Raw genomic sequence first — 24080 nt, 5'->3', positions numbered from 1 at the left:
GGCATGCCCACCAGGGGGCGATGCTCTGCCCATCTGGGGCGTCGTTCTTCTGCAATCAGAGCCATTCTAGCGCCTGAGGCAGAGGCCACAGAGTCATCCTCAGCGCCCAGGCCATCTTTGCTCCAATGGAGCCTTGGCTGTGGGAGGGGAAGAGAGAGACAGAGAGGAAGGAGAGGGGGAGGGTGAAAAAGCAGATGGGCACTTCTCCTGTGTGCCCTGGCCGGGAATCGAACCCAGGACTCCTGTTTGCCAGGCCGACGCTCTACCACTGAGCCAACCGGCCAGGGCTGAACATTTTTGTTTCTAAAATTTTTTGTTGGCCCTGGCCGGTTGGCTCAGCGGTAGAGCGTCGGCCTGGCGTGCGGGGGACCCGGGTTCGATTTCCGGCCAGGGCACATAGGAGAAGTGCCCATTTGCTTCTCCACCCCCCCCTTCCTCTCTGTCTCTCTCTTCCCCTCCTACAGCGAGGCTCCATTGGAGCAAAGATGGCCCGGGTGCTGGGGATGGCTCCTTGGCCTCTGCCCCAGGCGCTAGAGTGGCTCTGGTCACGGCAGAGCGACACCCCGGAGGGGCAGAGCATCACCCCCTGGTGGGCAGAGCGTTGCCCCTGGTGAGCGTGCCGGGTGGATCCCGGTCGGGCGCATGCGGGAGTCTGTCTGACTGTCTCTCCCCGTTTCCAGCTTCAGAAAAATACAAAAAAAAAAAAATTTTTTTTGTTTTATTTCTCTTTCCTAAATTCTTTTTTTTTTCTTAACAGAGAGAGAGTCAGAGAGAGGGACAGACAGGGACAGACAGACAGGAACAGAGAGATGAGAAGCATCAATCATTAGTTTTTCATTGCGCATTGCGACACCTTAGTTGTTCATTGATTGCTTTCTCATATGTGCCTTAACCACGGGCCTTCAGCAGACAGAATAACCCCTTGCTCAAGCCAGCGACCTTGGATCCAAGCTGGTGAGCCTTTGCTCAAACCAGATGAGCCTGAGCTCAAGCTGGCGACCTCGGGGTCTCAAACCTGGGTCTTTGGCATCCCACTCCGACATTCTATTCACTGTGCCACCGCCTGGTCAGGCCCTTTTCTGAATTCTTTTATGCTTTATTCAATTTCTTTCTAAGTTACCTAATTTTTAAATATTTGTAATGCTAATTTATTTTTCATAGAATTTATTACTTCTTAATTTTTTTGTGTGGGGTATTTTTTTTTTGTATTTTTCTGAAGTGAGAAGTGGGGAGGCAGAGAGACAGACTCCCACATTCTTTTGTCTAGGATCTAACTGGCATGCCCACCAGCGGGAAGGTGCTCTGCCCATCTGGGCCATTGCTCTGTTGCAACTGGAGCCATTCTAGTGCCTGAAGTGGAGGCCATGAAGCCATCCTCAGTGCCCAACTCTGCTCCAGTGGGAGCCTTGGTTGCAGGAGGGGAAGAGAGAGACAGACAGAAAGGAGAGGGGGAAGGGTAGAGAAGCAGATGGGCGCTTCTCCTGTGTGCCCTGACAGGGAATCGAACCCAGGACTTCCAAATGCTGGGCCAACACTTTACCGCCGAGCTAGCTGGCTAGGGCCTACTTCTTAAATGTTGTTACCTTATTTAAAATCTGGTTTGTTGGCATTTTTTTTCAACTACTGGCATTTTCTCCCCAGTGTGGAGTTTGTCCTGGTAGGCTTCAATTTATTAGTTACAAGAATTTATAGAGACCCGCCCCAGACCATTCCAGCACTGTCAGACTTTTCCCAAGCATTTTCAAAAATGTATAGTGATAAGAACACTTAATTTTGGAACATTAGGCCTTTAGAAAGGCAAATAGAATTTACAAAGCCCTGCTGGGTCAGTTAGCATTACCAGACAATGTCATATAAAGTCACGCTTAGTTGGCTTGGATGGCAGGCAGCCAGAATGACTGCCTACTTTGTCATCCAGAGTTCCAAATCTGCCAGCATAAGAGACTTCCCAGACAGCAAACAAAAAAGTCGTGATATAGAAATCTCTTAGACCAGTGTTTTCCAACGGCCAGTCTGCAGACTGGCCTTCCGCCAGAAGTTACATGCTGGTCTGTGAGTGAACCACCCTGATGTTGTATGACGATTATAGAGTCAATAACCATTGATTGGGTCCATAATCTTCATACAACATCAGGGTGGTTAACTCTTTCATGGACCAGCATGAAATTTCCAGCAGACCGGTGGTTGAAAAACAAACACTGAAGGATGCAAGAAGAGCCTGACCAGAGAGTGACATATTGGATAGAGCGTCGGACTGGGAGGCAGAGGACTCAGGTTTGAAACCCCAAGCTCACCAGGGTCAGCATGGGGTCACTGGCTTGAGCATGGGATCATAGACATGACCCTATGGTAGCTAGCTTGAGCCCAAAGGTCACTGGCTTGAGCAAGGGGTCACTCGCTCTGCTGTAGCCCCGTACCTCCCCCATCAAGGCACATCTGAGAGAGCAATCGATGAACAACTAAGAAGCTGCAATGAGAAATTGATGCTTCTCATCTCTCTCCTTTCCTGTCTGTCTGTTTCTATCTGTCCCTCTCTCTGTTTCTGTCACAAAATAAAAGGTTGCTGGAAGATATATTTAGTGTGATGTGATCTAAGACTACAGTTTTGTTTAAAGGCAAAACCCATATTTTTATATAGCACAATTCAAAATGTTAAAAGAACTTGTAAAGCAATCACTATGGGTTCAAATTTAATTTACTTGCTCCCCAGCCTTTTATAACTCCCCCTCTGTGTCTAAAATACTCTGGTACTAAAATGTACCTATTTAGAAAATATCATTCTTATTTTGTAAAAAATACCTTCACATATGTCTCACATGTATACACAGCACTCTTTTCACCCAGTTTTTAGATAGGAAAACTAACACTTGGGGGGACATGACCTCCCAGGCTCCCAGGCTGGTGTCACTGGCTATTTTCACATATCCAGCTGTCTCCCAGATGTCCTCACGTCAGGGCACATGCCCAGCGTGTCCAGCGTCTTGACCTCACACTCCCTGCCTGCCCTCCCCAGAACCTGATGCTGTGTGCTCAGGCAGCTCCTCACCGCTCTGCCTTCTGCCCATGATACTGGGTCCCTGGGTACCCTGATGCCATGCAGGGCTAGCGGTGGCCTGTGAAGGCAGCCCAGCCCTAGAGGCAGGAGGAGAGGAGAAAATTTAAAGAGCGGTTATGTTGAGCTGTGGCCGGTTAGCTCAGTCGGTTGGAGGATTGTTCTGAAACATCAAGGTTGTGGATTCGGTCCTCATGCAGGGCACATACAAGAAGCAACCAGTGATTGCACAGATAATTGGGACAAATGAATGCTTTCCTCTCCGTTTCACTCTCACTCTCTCTCTCTCTCCCCTCCCCCTTTCCTTCCCTTCCTCTCTCTGTCTTTCTAAAAATAAAAATAAGTAAATAAGAGTGGTTATGTTGACAGACGCCACTGAGAATATGAAGGGGCGAAGGAGAAGGGGGAGAGGTGCCCGGGGAAGTGAGAGGCGTGGGAGCGGGAGAGAGAGGGGAGAAGAGGAAGCAGGAGGTATGGCTGAGGATTCTGACTTGCATCTCTTTTAACATTCTGAGAGATCCAAATTTCAGGTTGGTTTGGAGTCTCTACCCTTTTGGGTATTTCGGATCAATTCCCATGGAGATTGGCCTTGTGCAACTGGGGTTTGTGGAGGCCAGCTGGTGGCGCAGTGGGCAGAGCATCACCCCTGGAGCGACGAGGTTGCTGGTTGCGGGTTCCAGCCTCGGTCAGAGCACATACGAAAGCGATCAATGACACAACTAAGTGGTGCCTCTTTCCCTCCTGCTCTCTCTCCCGTCCTCTTTCTCAAAATAAATAAATAAAATTGAAATTCCTTATTACCAGCAGAACACCTTTTGGTACTTAGCTCTGTAATTTGAGGGGATGTTAATACTATATGGTCACTAATTTGAACCTTGAGAACGTTGTTGTAAAAGCCGAAAAATGCGTAATTCTTATTACTTTAGACTGGTTAAATGAGCTTTTTCTCTTCAGTTGCTGGTTTTGTAGGACTAGATCCTAGAATTGCTGCGTGGCTTATAGATCCCACTGATGCTGCACCCTCTTTTGAAGATTTGGTGGCAAAATACCTTGAAAACTCCATCACAGTTAACGTGAGAAGCACCTATGAAAATTCCTCAAGAAGTATTGTGGTGAGTTGTTTTCTTTTTTTTTTTTTTCCGAATGTGAGTTGTTTTCTGATAAGATTTTATCAGCATTAATACGGCCCTAACTTTTTCTTTAGAAACTCTTTCTACTTCAGAGACAGTCCAGTGGTAAAAAATTGTTGCCAGCATTCATTATTACTTATTCATCACACATGCTGTTTGCCTTGACATTTCTGGTAGAGGGTATGAATCAGGACGGGCCATTTCTGTTCCTTTGTGGAACTAACTGTTCCTGGGCCCTCCATGCACGGAGGGACCTTCTAAATGGAGTGTCTGGTGTCAGAGAGTCCCCTGTCTGGAAGCAGAGAGCTGTCTGTTTATGAATTCTCAGTGCTGGTGACGTGGCAGCCACAGCAGAGGGCCCGGGGCGGCCCCTCTTCTGTCCTCAGCTGCCTTCTAGAGAGACATCCGGTCGCGAGGAGCTGTTGGCTGGACACACAAGGGCGCTCGCTGCTCTGGAACCCTGCCTGGAGCCCAGCAAGGGAGAACAGACGGCCCCGCAGCAGTGTCTGTGTCTCGGTGTCCCAGTGGGAGCAGCAGGGGCCACGGTTGGGCCACTTCTTTTAGGTATCCACAGTGAAAGTTAACAGCTGCGGATCAAATGCATGATTAGAAGAACATGCTGAGGGCAGTGGAGGCACTGATGTTGGGGGTGGCAACCTGGGGAGCAAAGCAGGTGGCGGTGTGAGCCTGCCTGCTGTGCCTGCCTCCCTGAGCTGGGGGCTTGCTTCCTGCCCTCATTTCATACCCTGTCTGTGTCTCATGGGCTCGCTGTCGAAAGTGCGGAAGCTCACTGCCCATTAATTAATTAGTTAATTAATATTATTTTTCAATGAGAGAGGCAGAGAGAGAGCGACAGAGACAGACAGAAAGGGAGAGAGATGAGAGACATCAGCTTGTAGTTGCAGCACTTTCGGTTCTATACAATAAGCTCATTCAGGTGGATGAGCTCCTAGCGACCCCTGCCCAGACATTCACGGGAGCCACGCCCAGGTCTGACAGGAAACATGCCCACGTGTGTGTAGCTAACCTGCCTTACATGCAGGACTTGTCTCCCCCATGGGGCCTTGGACAGGGACGCGCGTCTGACTAGCCTGTAGTCGGGGCCGTCACGTGGCAGATGCCAGGGCTCGGGGTGAGGGGGGAGAATTAGACTGGGGTCAGGGGCTAAGACTCATGCCACCAACCTGTTTGTCAGTTGAACACAGACACTGTCTGTCCCCCTCCCAGACCCTGTGTGTGTGTGTCACCCAGGGAAGACTGGAGAGTGCCTGTGGAGTGTGGCAGCGTGGCTGCTCTGCTCGCTCGTGGGGGATGGAGACTGCGGGAGCCCAGAGGCCAGGGCTGCATCCTCCTGTCTTTGTCACCATGTAATCTTTATACTTTGGACACTTGGCTTCTTTGTGGCTCATTGCCTATAGAACGAGGAAAAAAATTGGATTGAGAAGAAAGTGTCAAACGATAGGTAGCTTGGGCCCTGGCCGGTTGGCTCAGCGGTAGAGCGTTGGCCTTGCGTGCGGAGGACCCGGGTTCGATTCCCGGCCAGGGCACACAGGAGAAGTGCCCATTTGCTTCTCCACCTCTCTGCCGCGCTTTCCTCTCTGTCTCTCTCTTCCCCTCCCGCAGCCGAGGCTCCATTGGAGCAAAGATGGCCCGGGCGCTGGGGATGGCTCTGTGGCCTCTGCCCCAGGCGCTAGAGTGGCTCTGGTCGCAACATGGCGACGCCCAGGATGGGCAGAGCATCGCCCCCTGGTGGGCAGAGCGTCGCCCCTGGTGGGCGTGCTGGGTGGATCCCGATCGGGCGCATGCGGGAGTCTGTCTGACTGTCTCTCCCTGTTTCCAGCTTCAGAAAAATGGAAAAAAAAAAAAAAAAAAGAAAGAAAAAAACAAACAAACAAAAAAAACCATAGGTAGCTTGCATTTGCTCATTAAGAAGTACGTTCTGGGCCCTGGCTGGTGGCTCAGTGAATAGGTCGTCGGCCTGGTGTACGGACATCCCAGGCTTGATTCCAAGTCAAGGCACACAGGAGAAGCGACTATCAGCTTCTCCCCCACTGCCTCCTCTGTCCCTCTTCCCCTCCCATGGCCAGTGGTTCAACTGGTTTGAGCTTAGCCTCAGGTACTGAGGATAGCTCTGTTGGAGCATGACAGCCTTGGGTGCTAAAAATAGCTCAATACTTGAGCATCAACCCCCAGACAGGGTTGCCAGGTGGATCCCAGTCAGGGTGCATAGGGGAGTCTTCCTCACTATCTCTCCCTCTCTCATCTTAAAAAAAATAAGTACACTCTGTAGTATTGAACTTGTCGACTTGAAGTGATGGGTGATGCCACATATATGTGATGCCTGCCATGGAAAGACATGTGTGACCTAGCTTGTAAGCATTTCTGTGAGTTGTGCCACTTCCTAGATTGTGATGATTTTTGCTGCCATGTTTGCCTAATTTTTTATTCTTTTGGTCTTTGAAAGAATCAGAATGTATGTGCGAATCTGAGGATACTCTACAGGCTTACGATGGACCTTTGCTCTCAGCTGAAGGTAAGGCATTTTATCACTTCTGTGAACAGGTGCTCTTCTGCACTGGTCATCCAGCTGTGTGTCATTGGCATCCGTGCTCACAGGAAGCAATGCCCAGACTGTCTCCAATGGGCAGGAAAGAAAACATTGAGTTCTAAGGCCAGGTTAACCTACATCACTCATAAAGGGGCAGTCCAGATGATATGACCTGAAGTTTTTAAAATATTTTCTATAGGTTAGCCACAATTGTAACACTTTTTAAAAGCCTCCAATTCAATGGGAACGTTTCTAATGTTGCCGTCAACATCAAAGCTGAGAGTAATTTTAGTTAATGGTGGAACGGACACAGCTTCACTCTATCCCATTGGGAAGTGGAGGGCATTTAATCAAGAAGAGTTGAATGAAGGGACTGTGTATAGGCATAGGCAGGCTTCTCAGCCCAGAATGTAGAAGCCTCCAGGGATAGTGCTGACTAGAAGCTTTCCCACCCCTGGGCTTGAAGAACCAGATGGTACCAGGACCTGGGAGAGCAGTGGCCCTATAGTGGCCACAGCAGAAGCTGTGGCTGCAGGCAGAGGAGTACAGCCAGCCATACACTGTGGGCGGCTGGGCTGCAGGCAGGTGACAAGAGGAACCCCACTTCTCTCTCCTCCCGCCACCCAGAGAGCAGAGAAGGAGCCCAGGTGGTGCGGCCTGGAGGGCGTTAGCAGGGCAGAAAGGGGCCTGCAGGGGCAGGTCGAGAACGTGAGGGTCGTGGGAGAACAGATGAGGCCAAGGACCCTCAGCTGGCAGCAGGCAGGAAGAAAAGGGATGGAGACTCTGGGAGAGAGCGTGGGAGGCGTTCTGAAAAATGCAGAGGTGTTTCACGCTTTGGGTGGACATGACCCAATATAAAGATCTCACTTCTCACATTTATCTATGAAGTCAATGAAAAATTTAGTCAAACTTTTGGAAATTTAGTTAACCTATTCTGAAATTAAAATGGAAGCCTAAACGTTCATAAATACGTACCTAAATCACTTAAAAATTAAAAAAATTAAAGGGAATTGGGAGTAGGGTGTCTTGTCCTATTTCCAGATATCCCTACCAGGTCTTGGTAAATACAGTAGGACACTTGAAGGAAACGGGACTTTTACTAGGAAGGGGGCCAGGAGAGGAGAGGCTGTTGGGTGGGAAGCCAACTCTGTCCACTGCGGGAGTGCCTGAAATCTGGCTCAGCCCAGTGCAGGTAGAAATAATCCTTTAAAAGTGACATCGATATTTCTTCCTATGAAACAGGTTTATGGTCTGTGGCAACTATTTTGTACTTTGGAGCTCCCTCTGATACCAATTTTGGCAGGTAAGCTACTGTAAAGATTATGTATACTCATCTTTCTAGAGAATTCTTTACCTTGTGTGGACTGACTGTGATTCTGTTACTTAGGGGTAAGTAGAGCATCCCACCGGGCACTGAGGAGGGGTAACAAGCTCTGTATTTTCCCTTTCTGTGACAAGAGTGCTTGGACCATGTCACCTCTTGGTGGAGAGGGTTCAGCAGTTTCTGACATTTTGGTTGTATGACATCTTTTCTGTATTGTCTGTGTGCCACATTCTGGGTGCCCTGGCCAAGGGACCACCCTCCTCCTGACTCCCTGGCTCCTGAGAGCAGCAGTGTGGATTGTACATGTCAGCAGTTGTCGGGTCCTGGTGTGCTGTCCTTTAACTGTTTGTGAGAGCCCCCAAGAGGAACTGTGGCAAGAATCTCTTTGACTGTGGCTTCTCAGCCCCGACTCTGTCCAGGTCCTGCGGGGTACAGGAGAGCAGATCAGAGCCCAGCAATCTCACAGGCAGGGGCAACCTTTCTGTCCAGAGTGTGCCTGGCCAGTGCGTGTCCCCATGCCCACTGCCACCACGGCCGGGCTTGAATACTGACCCTAAGGGACCCCTTACCAGTGTATGCTTGCAGCGGGTGCTGTCATTATTGTCTCCTTTAGGGAGTGTGGCTTGCTCCCTGCCCTGCCGTCTTTCACAGGAATGAGTCATTGACGCAAATTTTATCTGCTTTGGTTTTTGGCCCCCAGTGATGGAAAGCCAGAGCATTCAGGTGAACAAGGATGACTTGGAGAGGACCTCAGCACTTCTTGGGGTAGGTTATGATTGAGACCCTTTGTATTATTAGTCTTCTCCCGGGAGCGATGTTGATCTGTTCCTCTCTCTGATGCCGAGAGGGGGACCACGCAGGGGAAAGGGTTAAACACACATTGTTTCTGGTTGCTCCCCACGTGAGTGTGAACCAGGCTTAATGGATCCTCAGTGACGTTCTTAAATTGGGTTCTTGTAAGGACATTGCCCCCTATAGTTTGGTAAGGGGAATTAATGGGTTTCTTAGATTCTTTAAAAAAGCAAAAACACAACTTTCTAAAGATGAAAAATAAAAATAAAATACAGAGGGATGCATAAAGATGCATGAAAAGATTCATTAAAATGTTCCATTTAAAGAAAACTGGGGTATAACCATCTCCTAGGTCAGAGCATAGAACTCTCAGAAGCCCTGGGTGCCCTTTCCCCATCAGAACCCCCGTCTGCTGCCCCCAGTGTAGTAGCTCATCCTGACGTTTGGAGTCATTGCATTGTTGCTTTTCATTACAGTGTCTGCATTCAGTGCCTGAACCATATGTTTTTGTTTTCCTTTTGAACTACAAGTTAATAGTTGTGCCCGACCACTTTCCCTCAGCCTCCAGGTCTCAGCCTCAGCTATGCTCGTGTCATTGGTACTGTGGTCTTCCATCGCACAACTCTGTCCCGCTGTTGAGAGGCATCTCGGTTGGTTCCAGTTTGCAGTCGTTAGGAGCTACGCAGCGCCCTTGAGTGTGTGTCGGGGGCCCGAGCACGTGCTTCCCTGGGGTATAAAGCAGGGTTGGGCCGCTGGGAGTCAGGGGCCATGGGGATGGTATTGCTCAGCTAACTGCTTTCCCAAGTCGCACCCGCCAGCCGTGTACACAGCATCCTGTCATCGCGTCTCCTCATCCTCATTTTGGTGAGGATGTAATGGTATCTCATTACGATTTTGGTTTCTATTTTTCTTGTTATTAATGAGGTTGGATAGCTTCTCATATCATCAGTAGCTGTTCATAGTTTCTTTTTGGTAAAGGATCTGCCCAAATTTTGTACCCATTTTTATATTGATGGTTTTCTCTTTCACTGACTAATAGGACTTCTTTTTTTTTTTTAATATTTTATTTATTGATTTTTAGAGAGAGAGGAGAGAGAGAGAAGGGGGGAGGAGCAGGAAGCATCAACTCCCATATGTGCCTTGACTAGGCAAGCCCAAGGTTTTGAACCAGCGACCTGAGTGTTCCAGGTCTATGCTTTATCCCACTGCACCACCACAGGTCAGGCTAATAGGACTTCTTAATATCGTCTGGTTGCAAGCTTGATACATACAACTTCTCCCTCTCTGTCTTACTTTTTACTCGCATAATGATGTCTTGATGAACAGATGTCCTTAATTCTTAATGTAGTGTAATTTATCTTTTTCTTCAGGATTAGTACTTTCTGCCTCTGTTTAAGAAATCTTTCCTGATTTCAAGCTCATGAAGTATTCTTATATGTTATATTTTCATTAGCCTTTGCATTTAGATTTATAATCCACCTGAGGAACTGATTTTTCTTTTTATGCACTTTGTAATTAAGAAATAAATTACAGCCTAGCCTGTGGTGGCACAGTGGATAGAGCATCAACACAGGACACTGAGGTCATGGGTTCAAAACCCTGGTCTTGCTGGGTCAAGGCACGTATGAGAAGCAATCAGTGAACAACTAAAGTGAAGCAACTATGAGTTGATGCTCCTCATTCTCTCTCTAAAAAATCAATAATAAAAAAAAAGAAATTATATACTGTGAATGGCACAAATCTTTTTTCTTTATTGTAATAAAATACACTTAATCTAAAATTTATCATTTTATGTATTTCTAAATACACAGTTTCAGTAGTGTTAAATACATTCAAATGGTATTACAGCCTTTGTCACCATCCAACCCCGTAGCTATAATCATCTTCTTTTTTCTTTCTTAGAGAGAGACAGAGAAAAAATCAATTTGTCATTCCACTTCCATTGGTTGATTCTTGTATGTACTTTGACTGGGGATCGAACCCACAACCTTGGCATAGCCAGCAAGGGCACTGTTTTCTTGTAAAATTGAAACTCTCTACCCATTAAACACTAATTCCCTATTCTCCTTTCCCCTAGTTGGATTTCCCACTGGCCCCTGGCAATCTCCATCTACTTTCTGTCTCTATAATTTTGACTACTCTAAGTATTTCGTGTAAGTGGAATCCGTTTGTCTTTTTGTGACTGCCTTATTTCCTAAGCATAATGTCCTCAAGGTTTACCCATGTTGTACCATATGGAAGGATTTCCTTCCTGTCTGAGGCTGAGTAATACTCCACTGTATCTGCATACTCCATTTTGTCTTGATGGATGCGGGCAACTTGGGTTGCTTGCCTGTTTTAGCTATCATTGAATAATGCTGGGGTGAACATGGGTATACAGATATTTCTTTGAGATCCTGCTTTCAGTTCTTTTGAGTATATATCCAGAAATGAATTGCTAGATTCTTGTGGTAATTATGTTTTTAATTTTCTGAGTAGTGGCCATACTGTTTTCTACAGTGGCAGTGCCGTTTTACCTTCCCCCAGTAGTGCACAAAGGTTCTGATTTCCCCACGTCCTCACTAACTCTTGTTTCTGTTTTTTGACAGTAGCTATCTTAATGGGCATGAGGTGGAATCTCATTGTAGTTTTGATTTGCATTTCACTAATGATTAGTGGTGTTGAGAAACTTTTCATGTGATTATTGGCCATTTGTCTATTTTCTTTGGGAAAATGTCTATTGAAATTTTGCTTGCCTGACCTGTGGTGGCGCAGTGGATAAAGCGTCAACCTGGAAATACTGAGGTTGCCGGTTCAAAACCCTGGGGTTGCCTGGTCAAGGCACATATGGGAGTTGATGCTTCCTGCTCCTCCCCCCCTTCTCTATAATAAATAAATACAATCTTAAAAACAAAACAAAACAAAACAAAAAAGAAATTTTGCTCACTTTTAATTGGATTGTTCTATCTTGTCTTGAGTTTTAAGAGTTCTCTATGTATTCTGGATATTAAACCTTTATCAGATAAACAACTTGCAAATATTTTCCCCCATTCTGTGAGATGCCTTTTTACTCTTTCGATAGTGTCTTTTGATGTACATGGTTTTAAAATTCTCATGAAGTCTAAGTTTTCTAATTTTTTCTTTTGTTACCTGTGCCTTTGGTGTCATATCCAAGAACTCATAGCTAAATCCAATGCCATGAAAGTTTATCCTATTTTCTTTTAAGAGTTTTACTGTTTTAGGTCTTACATTTAGTTCCCTGATCCGTTTTGAGTATTTCACATCTATATTAGGTAAGGGTTCAACTTCAGTCTTCTGCATGTGGCTATTCAGTTTCCCAGAACCATTTGTTGAAAAGAAAGTCCTTTCTCCATTGAATGGCCTTGGCACCTTTGTCAAAAATCATTTGACTATGTCTGTGAGGGCTTATTTCTTATTTATTTATTTATTTATTTATTTATTCATTTTAGAAAGGAGAGAGAGAGGGGAAGAGAGAGAGAAGGGGGGAGGAGCAGGAAGCATCAACTCCCATATGTGCCTTGACCAGGCAAGCCCAGGGCTTCGAACCGGCAACCTCAGCATTTCCAGGTCGACGCCTTATCCACTGCACCACCACAGGTCAGGCTGTGAGGGCTTATTTCTGAACAAACTATTCTATTTCCTGGGTCTGCATGTCTGTCTTTATGCCAGTACAGTTTTGGTTACTGTGCTTTGAGTAAGTTTTGAAGTTAAGACATGTATCCTCCAGTTTTGTTCTTTTTATGACTTTTGGCTACTCAATGTCTCTTGAAATTCCATATGAATTTTAGAATGCATTTTTCTGTTTCTGAAAAAAGTGTCTTTAGATTTCGATAGGGATTGAATTGACTTTGTAGATCACTTGAGTAGTATTGACATCTTAGTATGTTAAGTCTTCCTGTCCATAACATGAAATGTGTTTTTATTTAAGTATGTCTTTTTAAATTTCTCTCAGCAATGCTTTGTAGTGTTCATTGTGCAAGTATTTCAACTCCTTGGTCAAGTTACTTTCTAAATACTTTCTAAGCACCTTGTTTCATTGCTTTCTGCATTATTGTGCTTCACAGGCACTGTGTTTGTTACAATCTAAGGTTCATGGCAGTCCTTCCTCAAGCATGTCTGTCAGCACCATTTTTCCAATGGTATTTGCTCACTTCATGTCTTTGTGTCATATTTTGGTAATTCTCACAATATTTCAGATTTTTTCATCATTATTATTTTTGTCTTGGTGATCTGTGATCAGTGCTCTCTGATGTTACCATTGTAATTAATTGTTTTGGGGTGCCAGGAACCACATTCGTATAAGACAGCAAACTTAATTGAAATGTGTGTGTTCTCGGCCTGACGTGCAGTGGCGCACTAGATAAAGTGTCAACCTGGAAACGCTGAGGTTGCGAGTTCAAAACCCTAGGCTTGCCTGGTCAAAGCACACATGGGAGTTGATGCTACCTGCTCCTCCCCCCTTTTCTCTCTCTCTCTCCCCTCTCTATAATGAATAAATAAAATCTTTAAAAAAAAAAAAGAGCCCTGGCCGGTTGGCTCAGTGGTAGAGCGTCAGCCTGGCGTGCAGGAGTCCCCGGTTTGATTCCCGGCCAGGGCACACAGGAGAAGCGCCCATCTGCTTCTCCACCCCTCCCCCTCTCCTTCCTCTCTGTCTCTCTCTTCCTCTCCTGCAGCCAAGGCTCCATTGGAACAGAGTTGGCCCGGGTGCTGAGGATGGCTCCATGGCCTCTGCCTCAGGCGCTAGAATGGCCCTGGTCGCAGCAGAGCAACGCCCCCTGGTGGGCATGCCGGGTGGATCCCGGTCAGGCGCATGCGGGAGTCTGTCTGACTGCCTCCCCGTTTCCAACTTCAGAAAAATTAAAAAAAAAAAAAAAAAAAAGAAATGTGTGTGTTCTCAATGCTCCACCAATCGGCCATTCTCGTATCTCTCCCCATCTCCTCAGGCCCTCCTATTCCCTGAGACACAAACCATATTGAAATCAGGCCAATTAATAACCCAACAATGGCCTGTAAGTGTTCAAGAGGGAGGAAGAATCTCCTGTCTGTCATTTTAAATCAAAAGCTAGAAATGATTAAGCTTGGTGAGGAAGGCTTGCCAAAAGCCAAGATAGTCTGAAAGCTGGGCTTCTTGTACCAAACAAACAAGTATGAATGCGAAGGAAAAGTCGTTGAAGGAAATTAAAAGTGCTTTTCCAATCAACACATGAGTGATAAGAAAGCGAAATAGCCTGTCACTCACATGGAGAAAGTGTGAGAGGTCTGGATAGATCAAACCAGCCACAACATTCCCTAAGTCAGGGGTCGGGAACCTTTTTGGCTGAGAGAGCCACGGACGCCATATATTTTAAAATGTAATTCCGTGAGAGCCATACAACGACCTGTGTACGTTGTGCAATATCCAGTAAAAATTTGGTGTTGTCCCGGAGGACAGCTGTGATTGGCTCCAGCCACCTGCAACCATGAACATGAGCGGTAGGAAATGAATGGGTTGTAATACATGAGAATGTTTTTATATTTTTAACATTATTTTTTTTATTAAAGATTTGTCTGCGAGCCAGATGCAGCCATCAAAAGAGCCACATCTGGCTGCGAGCTATAGGTTCCCGACCCCTGCCTTAAGTCAAAGCCTAATCCAGAGCGGGGCCCTAACCCTCTTCAATTCTGTGAAGACTGACAGAGGTGAGGAAGCTGCAGAAAAAAATTCTGAAGCTAGCAGATGTTGGTTTATGAGGTTTAAGGAAAGAAGCCGTCTCCCTAACATAATAGTGCCAGGGGAGGCAGCAGGTTATTCAGAAGATCAGCAAAGATAATTACTGGAGGCGGCTACACTAAACCACAGATTTTCAATGTAGATGAAACAGTCCTATGTTGGAAGAAGATGCCATCTAGGACCTTCATAGCTAGAAGAAAGTCAATGTCTGGGCTCAAAGATTTCAAAGGACAGGCAGACTCTATTGTGAAGTTAACACAACTAGTGACATTAAATTGAAGCCAGTGCTCGCTTACCATTCCAAAAATCTTAGGGCCCTTAAGAATTTTGCGAAATCGACTCTGCCTGTGCTCTAGAAGTGGAACAATAAAGCCCAGAGCACAGCACATCTGTTAACAACGTGGTTTCCTGAATATTTTGAGATACTGTTAAGATGTACTGCTCAGAAAGGAAAAAAGATTCCTTTCAAGATATTCCTGCTGCCTGTGGATAAATCATCGGCCTGGGACACTGAGGTTGCCGGTTCGAAACCCTGAGCTTGCCTGGTCAAGGCAAGTATGGAAGTTGATGCTTCCTGCTCCTCCCCCTTCTCTCTCTCTCTCTTTCTCCTCTCTCTCTGAAAAACGAATAAATAAAATCTAAAAAAAAAAAAAAAAAAAAAGAAGTGGAGCCTGAAGACGTGACTGAATTGCTGCCATTGGATGATAAACGTTAATAGATAAATAATTGCTTCTTCTGGATGAGCAAAGAAAGTGATTGCTTTTTTTTTTAAAAAAAACCACCTTTTGCCCTGGCCGGTTGGCTCAGCGGTAGAGCGTCAGCCTGCCGTGCGGGGGACCCAGGTTCGATTCCCGGCCAGGGCACACAGGAGAAGCGCCCATCTGCTTCTCCACCCCTCCCCCTCTCCTTCCTCTCTGTTTCTCTCTTCCCCTCCCGCAGCCAAGGCTCCATTGGAGCAAAGATGGCCCAGGCGCTGGGGATGGCTCCTTGGCCTCTGCCCCAGGCACTAGAGTGGCTCTGGTCGCGGCAGAGCGATGCCCCAGGGGGGCAGAGCATCGCCCCCTGGTGGGCAGAGCGTTGCCCCTGGTGGGCGTGCCGGGTGGGTCCGGTCGGGCGCATGCGGGAGTCTGTCTGACTGTCTCTCCCTGTTTCCAGCTTCAGAAAAATACAAAAAAATAAAAAATAAAAAAATAAAAACCACCTTTTGTTTTTATTGATTTTACTCTATTGTTTTTCTACTCTCTATTTGTTTACTTCTGCTGTAATCTTTATTATTTCCTTTCTTCTGCCAACTCTGGATTTAGTCTGTTCTTTTCTAGTTTCTTAAATTGTAAAGTTAGGTTATTGTTTTCAAATCTTTCTCAATTTTTATATAAGTATTTATAGCTATAAATTTTCCCCATAGCACTGCTTTCACTGTGTCCCGTAAGTTTTGTTATGTTGTGATTTCATTTTTGTTAATCTCTAAGTAATTTATAAATTCCCTTCTGATTTCCTCTTTGATACTTTGGTTGTTTAAAAGTGTGTTGTTTGCCCTAGCTGGTTGGCTCAGTGGATAGAATATCGGCCCAGCGTGTGGACATCCCAGGTTTGATCACCAGTCAGGGCACACTTGAGAAACAACCCCCTACTTCTCTCTCCCTTCCTCTCCACCTTCTCTGTCTCTTCCCCTCCTGCAGCCAGTGGCTTGATTGGTTCAAGCATCACCCCGGGTGCTGAGGATAGCTTGGTTGGTCCAAGCATTGGCCTCAGGCAGTTGCCGGGTGGATCCTGATCAGAGTGCATGAGGGAGTCTGTCTATCTCTCCTCCTCTCACTTAAAAAAATAAAATAAGTGTGTTGTTGGCCCTGGCCAGGTAGCTCAGTTGGTTAGAGCATTGTCTCATATGCCAAAGTTGCGGGTTTGATCTCTAGTCAGGGCACTACAAGAATAAACCAATGAATGCATGAATAAGTGGAACAACAAATCAATGGTTCTCTCTTCCTAAAATTTATCAATAGAAAAAGCTAAAAGTGTTTTTAAATTCCACAGCTTTCTGAATTTATTTATTTTTTAGAGAGAGAGAGATAGTGGAGGGGGTGGTGAGGAGAGAGATAATAAGCATCAACTCATCTTTACTTCATTTTATTTGTTTATTGATTGCTTCTCATACATGCCTTGACAGCATGTAAGAGACAGTGTGGGGGGGGTGCTTAAGCCAAGCCAGTGACCCCTTGCTCAAGACAGTGACCTTAGGCTCAAGCCAGTGACCTTGGGCTTCAAGCCAGTGACCTTTGGGCTCAAGCCAGCGACCATCAGTCTATGATCCCATGCTCAAGCCAGTGACCCATGTTCAGGCTGGTGATCCCTCGCTCAAGCCAACAATCTTGGGGTTTCGAACCTGGGTCCTCAGCATCCCAGGTGGATGCTCTATCCGCTGTGCCACCACCTGGTCAGGCTATCTCTCACTCTTAAAGGACAGTTTTACCAGATTAAATATCTAGGTTGACAGTTTGTTTGTTTTTTAGTATTTTGAATATATTGGTCCACTGTATTCTGGCCTCTGTGAAGTTTTTTGGTGAGAAGTCTGCTTATAATCATATTGAGAATCCCTTGTATGTGATGACATTTCTTTCTTGCTAATTTCAAGATGCTCTCTTTGTTTTTGTTTTTTGGAAGTTTGATTATAATGTGTCTTGGTGTTGATCTCTTTGAGTTCATCTTATTTGAAGTTTGTTGAGCTACTTGGATATTTACATTCATGTCTTTACTAAATTTGAGAAGTCTTCAGCCATTATCTCTCTAAATATTCTCACTGTCCTTTTCTTTCTCTCTTCTCCTGCTTGATGGTGGCCTACAAGTTCCTTAGGCTCTGTTGACTTTTCTTCAATCTTCATTTTTCTGTTTCTCAGCTTTGACAATTTCCATTGTTTTCTCTTCAAGTGCACTGGTTGTTTCTTCTGCCTCTCCAAATCTGTCTTTGAATCCCTCTAAGGAATACTTTATTTCAGTTATTATACTTTTCATCTCCATAATTTCTTTTTTGTTTCTTTTTATGTTTTCTGGCTTTTTATTGCTCTTTCTATAAATGTTCACAAATTGTTTCCTTGACTTCCTCCCCCAACCCCCCATCTTCCTTTAGGTCTTGGAGCATCTTTAAGACAGTTGTTTTGAAGTTTTTGTCTAGTAGATCTTCCATCAGGTCTTTTTTAGAGATAGTTTCTGTTGACTTTTTTTCCTTTGAATGGGCCATACCTTCCTGTTTCTTTGTAGCCTTGTGATTGTTTGTTGAACACTGGACATTTGAGCCTAATACTGTGTATCTCTGGAAATCACACTCTTCCCCTTCCCGGAGGTTTGCTCTTCATCTGCGTTATGTTTATCTGTGTTTTTGTTTCTTTGCTTACTATAGATTATCTCTGTTGGAGATCACCTGAGGTGTTCTCAGGTCTTCTCTGAGATGCTCATTGGGCATGCACAGTCACTTTCTAGTTTTCCCTGAATGTGTAATTGTTTTTTAATGTTCTTGTTTTTTAACATCTGGCTCCTGAAAGGAGAAAAAGTTAAAAATGAATGGGGGTGAAAAGGGCACTGGACCTTTAAATGCCCTAGAAGTCACTTTAGCTGGCTCAAGCGCTTGCAACAAGGAGGTGGAGCTGCAGCAACAATGGTTACTTCCAAATTTGTCTGCATCTTTGATATCAGGAGCGGCAATCACCCATCAGCTCACAGACCCCTGAAATTTGAAGACAAGGTCCTGTTTACCCACCATGGTTTTTGCAAGCTGCATGTGCACAACTGCTGCCCCCTGGCTGAAGTGGGAGGTGGGTAGCTGCTGCTTAGCCGAAATTTACCAAAATTAACCTGCAGATACTGTACAGATCTTCCCCTGGAAGTTGAAAGCCTTCCACAGACTGTAGAGTTCCAACTGCCCCCTGCCATTGTTGTCCAGCTAGGGGGACAGATTCATACCTCACAGGTGCTTCCTACTCTGCCGTATTCCCAGTATCCCCTTGGTGTAGCTCCTAAGTGTATCACTTGATGTATGTTTACATATGTATACACCCAGCAGCATCCCCAAGAGGCAATCACTGTTCTAATTTCTGTTTCTATAAAGAGTCTATTTAATCCATTCTAGCAGTTCATGTAAATGGAATCATATAGTATACTTGCTTTTGTGTCTAGTATCTTTCACTCAAAGTAATGCTTTTGAGACTCATCTGTGTTGTTTTGTGTATTGATAGTTTGTTTCTTTATATTGCTAAGTTCTGTTTCATTAAATGAATGTACAGGGGGTTCTCGGATTACTGAAAGTCTCAACATACTGTTTTGAGTTTATGGTGCTGACTCCCATAAAAACTTTAAAAAGTTGAGACATGAGTGTTTCAGCTTATGCCGTTAGTGTTGTAATCTCAGACAGAGGATTATGCGGTAACCCGGCACATGAGTGAGAGAGTTGGAGTCCCACAGTATGCTTACCTAAGCCGTTTTGTCTGTTAAAAGCATAAGTGTTCTGTTTGTGGCCCTGACCGGTTGGCTCAGCAGTGTGGAAGTCCTGGGTTCAATTCCTGGCCAGGGCACACAGGAGAAGCGCCCATCTACTTCTCCACCCTTCCTCCCCTCCTTTCTCTCTCTTTCCTTCCCGCAACCAAGGCTCCATTGAAGCAAAGTTGGTCAGGCGCTGAGGATGGCTCCATGGCCTCTGCCTCAGGTGCTAGAATGGCTCCGGTCACATCAGAGCAACACCCCAGATGGGCAGAGCATCGCCCCCTAGTGGTCTTGCCAGGTGGATCCCAGTTGGGTGCATGCAGGAGTCTGTCTGACTGTCTCCCCGCTTCTAACTTTGGAAAAAATACAAAAATTAAATAAATAAATAAAAATAAGTGTTCTATTTGTGTTAGCGTGTGTTTCAGTTTACACCAAAATTCGGGTTACATCACTGTTGGAGGAATGGAACTGTGTCGTAACCTGAGGACCCCTGTACAACAATTTGCTTATCTACTCTTCTATAGATAGATTTGAATTAGTTTTAGTTTTAGCTGTTATAGACATTTTTATAAAAATGTGCGTTGTGATATTATTTATAATAGCTAAAAAAACAAATATTACTTACAGGTCCAATAATAGTAGAGGGTTGGTTAAACAAGTGATCATATTAACAGTACAGTAGAAATCATGTAATCATTCAAAATTATGTTCACTTAAATTTTTTGGTGGAATACAAAGTACTTAGACTGTCAAAAGGGAAAAATAGAATGCAAAATTGTTTTTGTACAGTAGTTCCCCTTATCCACAGTTTCACTTTTCATGGTTTTAGTTACCTGAAGTTAATCATGGTTTGAAAATATGAAATGGAAAATTCCAGAAATAAACAACTCATACGTTTTAAATTGCACGTTATTCTGAGTATTGTGATGAGACCTTTTGCTGCCATCCTCCATCCCACCTGGGACATGAATCATCCCTTTGTCCAGCATGTCCATGCTGTACACCTTCCTGTTGGTCCCTTAGTAGCCGTCCCAGCTATCAGATGGACTGTTGTGGGATCACAGCGCTTGTGTTCGAGGAACCCTCATTTTATTTAGCAATGGCCCCAAAGCATGAGAATAGTGATGCTGACAATTTGATACTCCAAAGACAGGCTGTAAAGTGCTTTCTTTCTTTCTTTCTTTCTTTTTTTTTTTTGTATTTTTCTGAAGTTGGAAACGGGGAAGCAGTCAGACAGACTCCCGCATGCGCCTGACCAGGATCCACCCGGCATGCCCACCAGAGGGCGATGCTCTGCCCATCTGGGGCGTTGCTCTGTTGCAACCAGAGCCATTCTAGCGCCTGAGGCAGAGGCCATGGAGCCATCCTCAGCGCCCGGGCCAACTTTGCTCCAATGGAGCCTTGGCTGTGGGAGGGGAAGAGGGAGACAGAGAGGAAGGAGAGGGGGAGGGGTGGAGAAGCAGATGGGCGCTTCTCCTGTGTGCCCTGGCCGGGAATCGAACCCGGGACTTCTGCACGCCAGGCCAACGCTCTACCACTGAGCAAACCGGCCAGGGCTAAAGTGCTTTCTTTAAGTGAAAAAGTGAGTGCAGTACAATAAGGTGAGAGAGAGACCACAGTCACATAACTTTTATCATAGTATATTGTTATGATCGTTCTATTTTATTATTAGTTATTGTTGTTAATCGCTTACTGTACCTAATTTAGAAATTAAGCATTATCACAGGTAGGTATATATGTATATACGTAGGAAAAACAGTATATATAGGTTTCAGTACTATCTACAGTTTCATTCATCCGCTGGGGTCTTGGAACATATCCTTGGTGCATAAGGGGGGGGGAGTACAGTGTCTTCTTCATAAATCACATGTCACTGTGTGTATGGGGCTCTTTCCTGGACTCTCTTCTGTTTCCTTGGTTTCTATCCTTGTGCTAATATTTCCCTGGCTTATTACTATAGCTTTATAATATGCTTGATATCCTAGAGGGTGTCTTCCATCTTTGTTACTCTTCTGCGTGATATTGGCTATTCTAGGTTGTTTGTATTTCCATAGGAAGTTTTTCAATCTACTTTTTAAAAGACTGCTTGGATTTTTATTCTGTTCCTAATGCGTATGACAAAGGACTAACATGCAGAGTCTACAGAGAGCTCCTATCAATAAGAAAAAGCCAGTTAGCACAATTTTTAAAATAAGCTACATGTTTGAAAACACTCTAATGAAAGCAGTTTCAGCCCTGAAGCTGAGAGGCCAGCACAAGCACACGGCTGAGTCCTACCCAGACTGAGCCCTACCCGGACTGAGCCCTACCCAGACTGAGCCCTACCCGGACTGAGCCCTACCCAGACTGAGCCCTACCCAGACTGCCGACCGGCAGAAATGGGAGCAAACACATGGGGATTGCTTTGGAGCAGTTTGCTCTGTGCAGCAGGTAACTGATACCACCTGACCCCAGCTTACTGAAGAAATTCCCTGTTCCTTAGCATGACGGGGCCTCCAGCCTGGCTGCTGGCCACTGGCCCTGGCACCCAGCTGGGTTTTGGCCTCAGCTCTGTCCACTGCTTTGTAGTTCTACTCTGAAGAGATGTTTATGTTTTGTTTTGTTTGAAGCTATCTGTCTTTTTGTTTTTCTTTATTTATACTTACCCATACTGCTGTGTGCTTAAACACAAGGGCTACATTAATGTGTGAATTTATTGTGCCATTTTAACTGGAAGCTCATGTTCTCTCTTTATTGAGATTAAACAATTTGTTACTGAATATTTTGTTTCCTAAAGTATGACTTATTCCTGAAGGGACCCATTGTCTGTCTTTTCATGCTTTGTTCCTTGCTTTTCTTTTTGTCTTTTGTTTCTGTAAGTCAGAGTTTTGGCATGGTTTAACTGAGGCAGTTCCTGGGTTCTTCTTATTGCTCAGATACCACTTTTTTGTGTTATATTTGTCCCAATCCTAGTTTCTCTGGCTTCTATTTGTAAACTTCTTTTGTAATTTCAGCCTAAAGGCTGTTCTTGTCTGATAAAAGGTAGAATGCAGATGATATTTTGCCGGAATTAGTTGATTTAAACTCAGCTCTCTTCTTTTATGATAATTTTAAAAAAAAATTTATTTATTGATTTTAGAGAGAGGAGGGGGGAGAGAGAGAGAGAGAGAGAGAGAGAGAGAGAGAGACAGGAACATCGATCTGTTCCTGTGTGTGCCCTGACCAGGGATCGAACCAGTAACCTCTGCACTTTGGGACAATGCTCTAAGCAACTGAGCCGTCTGGCCAGGGCTCTCCTATGGTAATTTTTTTTTTTTTAAGTCCTGACCTTCTACTTTTCTTCTGACCAAAATGGTGAGGGGGAGAAGGATTTATAAACCCAGCACTTCCTACTGCTCTACCCAGCACTGTCTTCACTGGCCGCTTTGTAAGGTGTGTTTAGTTTTTCTCACCTGGATCATTCCTGCTTCACACCGCTCTCCCGTGCTCTGGCCCAGTTTGGGGGTGTGGTTCTTCAGAGAGCTGCCATCTCTGTCCTCACTGTAGTCACCATGCAGTTTGGCCTTAACTCTTCTGCTTTGGAATATTTGGGACATTTTTGTTTTGTTTTGTTTTTTTTATTTTTCTGAAGCTGGAAACAGGGAGAGACAGTCAGACAGACTCCCGCATGCCCACCAGGGGGCGACGCTCTGCCCACCAGGGGGCGATGCTCTGCCCCTCTGGGGCGTCGCTCTGTTGAGACCAGAGCCACTCTAGCGCCTGGGGCAGAGGCCAAGGAGCCATCCCCAGCGCCCAGGCCATCTTTGCTCCAATGGAGCCTTGGCTGCGGGAGGGGAAGAGAGACAGAGAGGAAGGAGAGGGGGAGGGGTGGAGAAGCAGATGGGTGCTTCTCCTGTGTGCCCTGGTCGGGAATCGAACCCAGGACTCCTGCACGCCAGGCCGACGCTCTACCACTGAGCCAAAGGGACGTTTTGATGTTTATAATATGATGCTGGATCCTTTTTTCCTCCCTCATTTTTGTGACTATTTTACCATTTTTGCTTCTTTTGGTTTGTTTCCTTAGGTTTGGGGGGAGTGATTCTGAGTATTCCACCATGAGTCAAAATACGTATTTTTAACATATAAGATATGTATTTTTATTTTTATAAGGGCCTTTGTTGGGAACTGTTTGATGAACAAATACAATCATCTTAATATGTTAATGAGATTGTGTTTATCACATTCACAGTCTCGTCTCAAGGAATTGGAACAAGAAGCCCATTTTGTTGCAGGAGAACAGTTTCTTGTAACAAGTAGTAATCAGCTTCGAGAGGTAAAGCTACATTTTGGTTCTTTTATAAAATATAATTCTTATTCAGGGGTTAAAGGGATACTTATTCTGAATTTATATATACTGTTTTCTGTTGGTTATCTGAAAAAGATATAGGTTCATTTTCTCTCACATTGAGAGTCATTGCTTCAAAGCTTTTAAGCCCAAGAAAAGTGCTAAATCAGAATTGACGCTTTTTGTACCGTGGACTGGGTATGTCTTCCTTGGCCGGAGGCTTTGACTCTGTTACAGCAATGTTTGGTTTCTCTCCCCTCTGGGACCCTCTCTGCGCACGTGAAAATTCTTCTGTTCAAGATCCTCTTTGGCAAACTAAAGCTGCACCTGCTGAGTCCAGTGGAGGCTCTTCCCAAGACGGGGCTGCAGAGACACCTGTCCACATCCGAAGCCGTGGTAAGGTTCGAAAACTGCCCCCATGCTTTTGAAACAACAGCGCGTCTCTGTCGCACCTGCCCGCCTCCTGCGGCAGGACGTGTTGGCCAAGCCCAGGCCGAGCGGTTCAAGCTGATCATTGCTCCCACCCCAAGGTTGCTGCCCTTCCATATAGTTATGAACCAAGGAGAAAGAGGCTGCGGTACCACTTTCCAGAAACAACCAGTTGGCTGGATTCTAACAAAGAATAAGTTGGTGGAATTTTGCTCTGAAAACCAAATTCTTGACAATTTGGACACGTGCTCTCTGTTGAATGCCCCAACAACAGACTGGACATGAGAATGGTTTTCAGTCTTCTCCTCTCACCGCCTTCATGTTA

The 24080-nt window shown here is 45.3% G+C and overlaps 1 protein-coding gene and 1 non-coding gene across 6 annotated transcripts in view; both read left to right on the top strand.

The window, feature by feature from the left end:
* POLN (DNA polymerase nu) overlaps positions 1–24080 on the top strand; it is a 140880-nt gene that overhangs the window by 26495 nt on the left and 90305 nt on the right. For all 5 annotated transcript variants that reach the window (XM_066384780.1, XM_066384777.1, XM_066384778.1 and 2 more), the window contains exons 6-11: positions 4007–4164; positions 6647–6715; positions 7973–8033; positions 8755–8819; positions 23231–23314; positions 23627–23722. In XM_066384780.1, coding sequence (XP_066240877.1) covers positions 4007–4164; positions 6647–6715; positions 7973–8033; positions 8755–8819; positions 23231–23314; positions 23627–23722 — 533 coding nt within the window. The remainder of the gene's footprint in view (positions 1–4006; positions 4165–6646; positions 6716–7972; positions 8034–8754; positions 8820–23230; positions 23315–23626; positions 23723–24080) is intronic.
* On the top strand, positions 5654–5729 carry TRNAA-UGC (transfer RNA alanine (anticodon UGC)). Its single transcript has one exon. It is a non-coding gene; the product is annotated as a tRNA-Ala (tRNA).

The sequence above is a fragment of the Saccopteryx leptura genome, chromosome 5 (genome assembly GCF_036850995.1).
Source record: "Saccopteryx leptura isolate mSacLep1 chromosome 5, mSacLep1_pri_phased_curated, whole genome shotgun sequence".
NCBI classification, from domain to species: Eukaryota; Metazoa; Chordata; class Mammalia; order Chiroptera; family Emballonuridae; genus Saccopteryx; species Saccopteryx leptura.
Note: the sequence above shows the minus strand (reverse complement) of the source record. Positions and strands in the feature narration are given on the sequence as shown.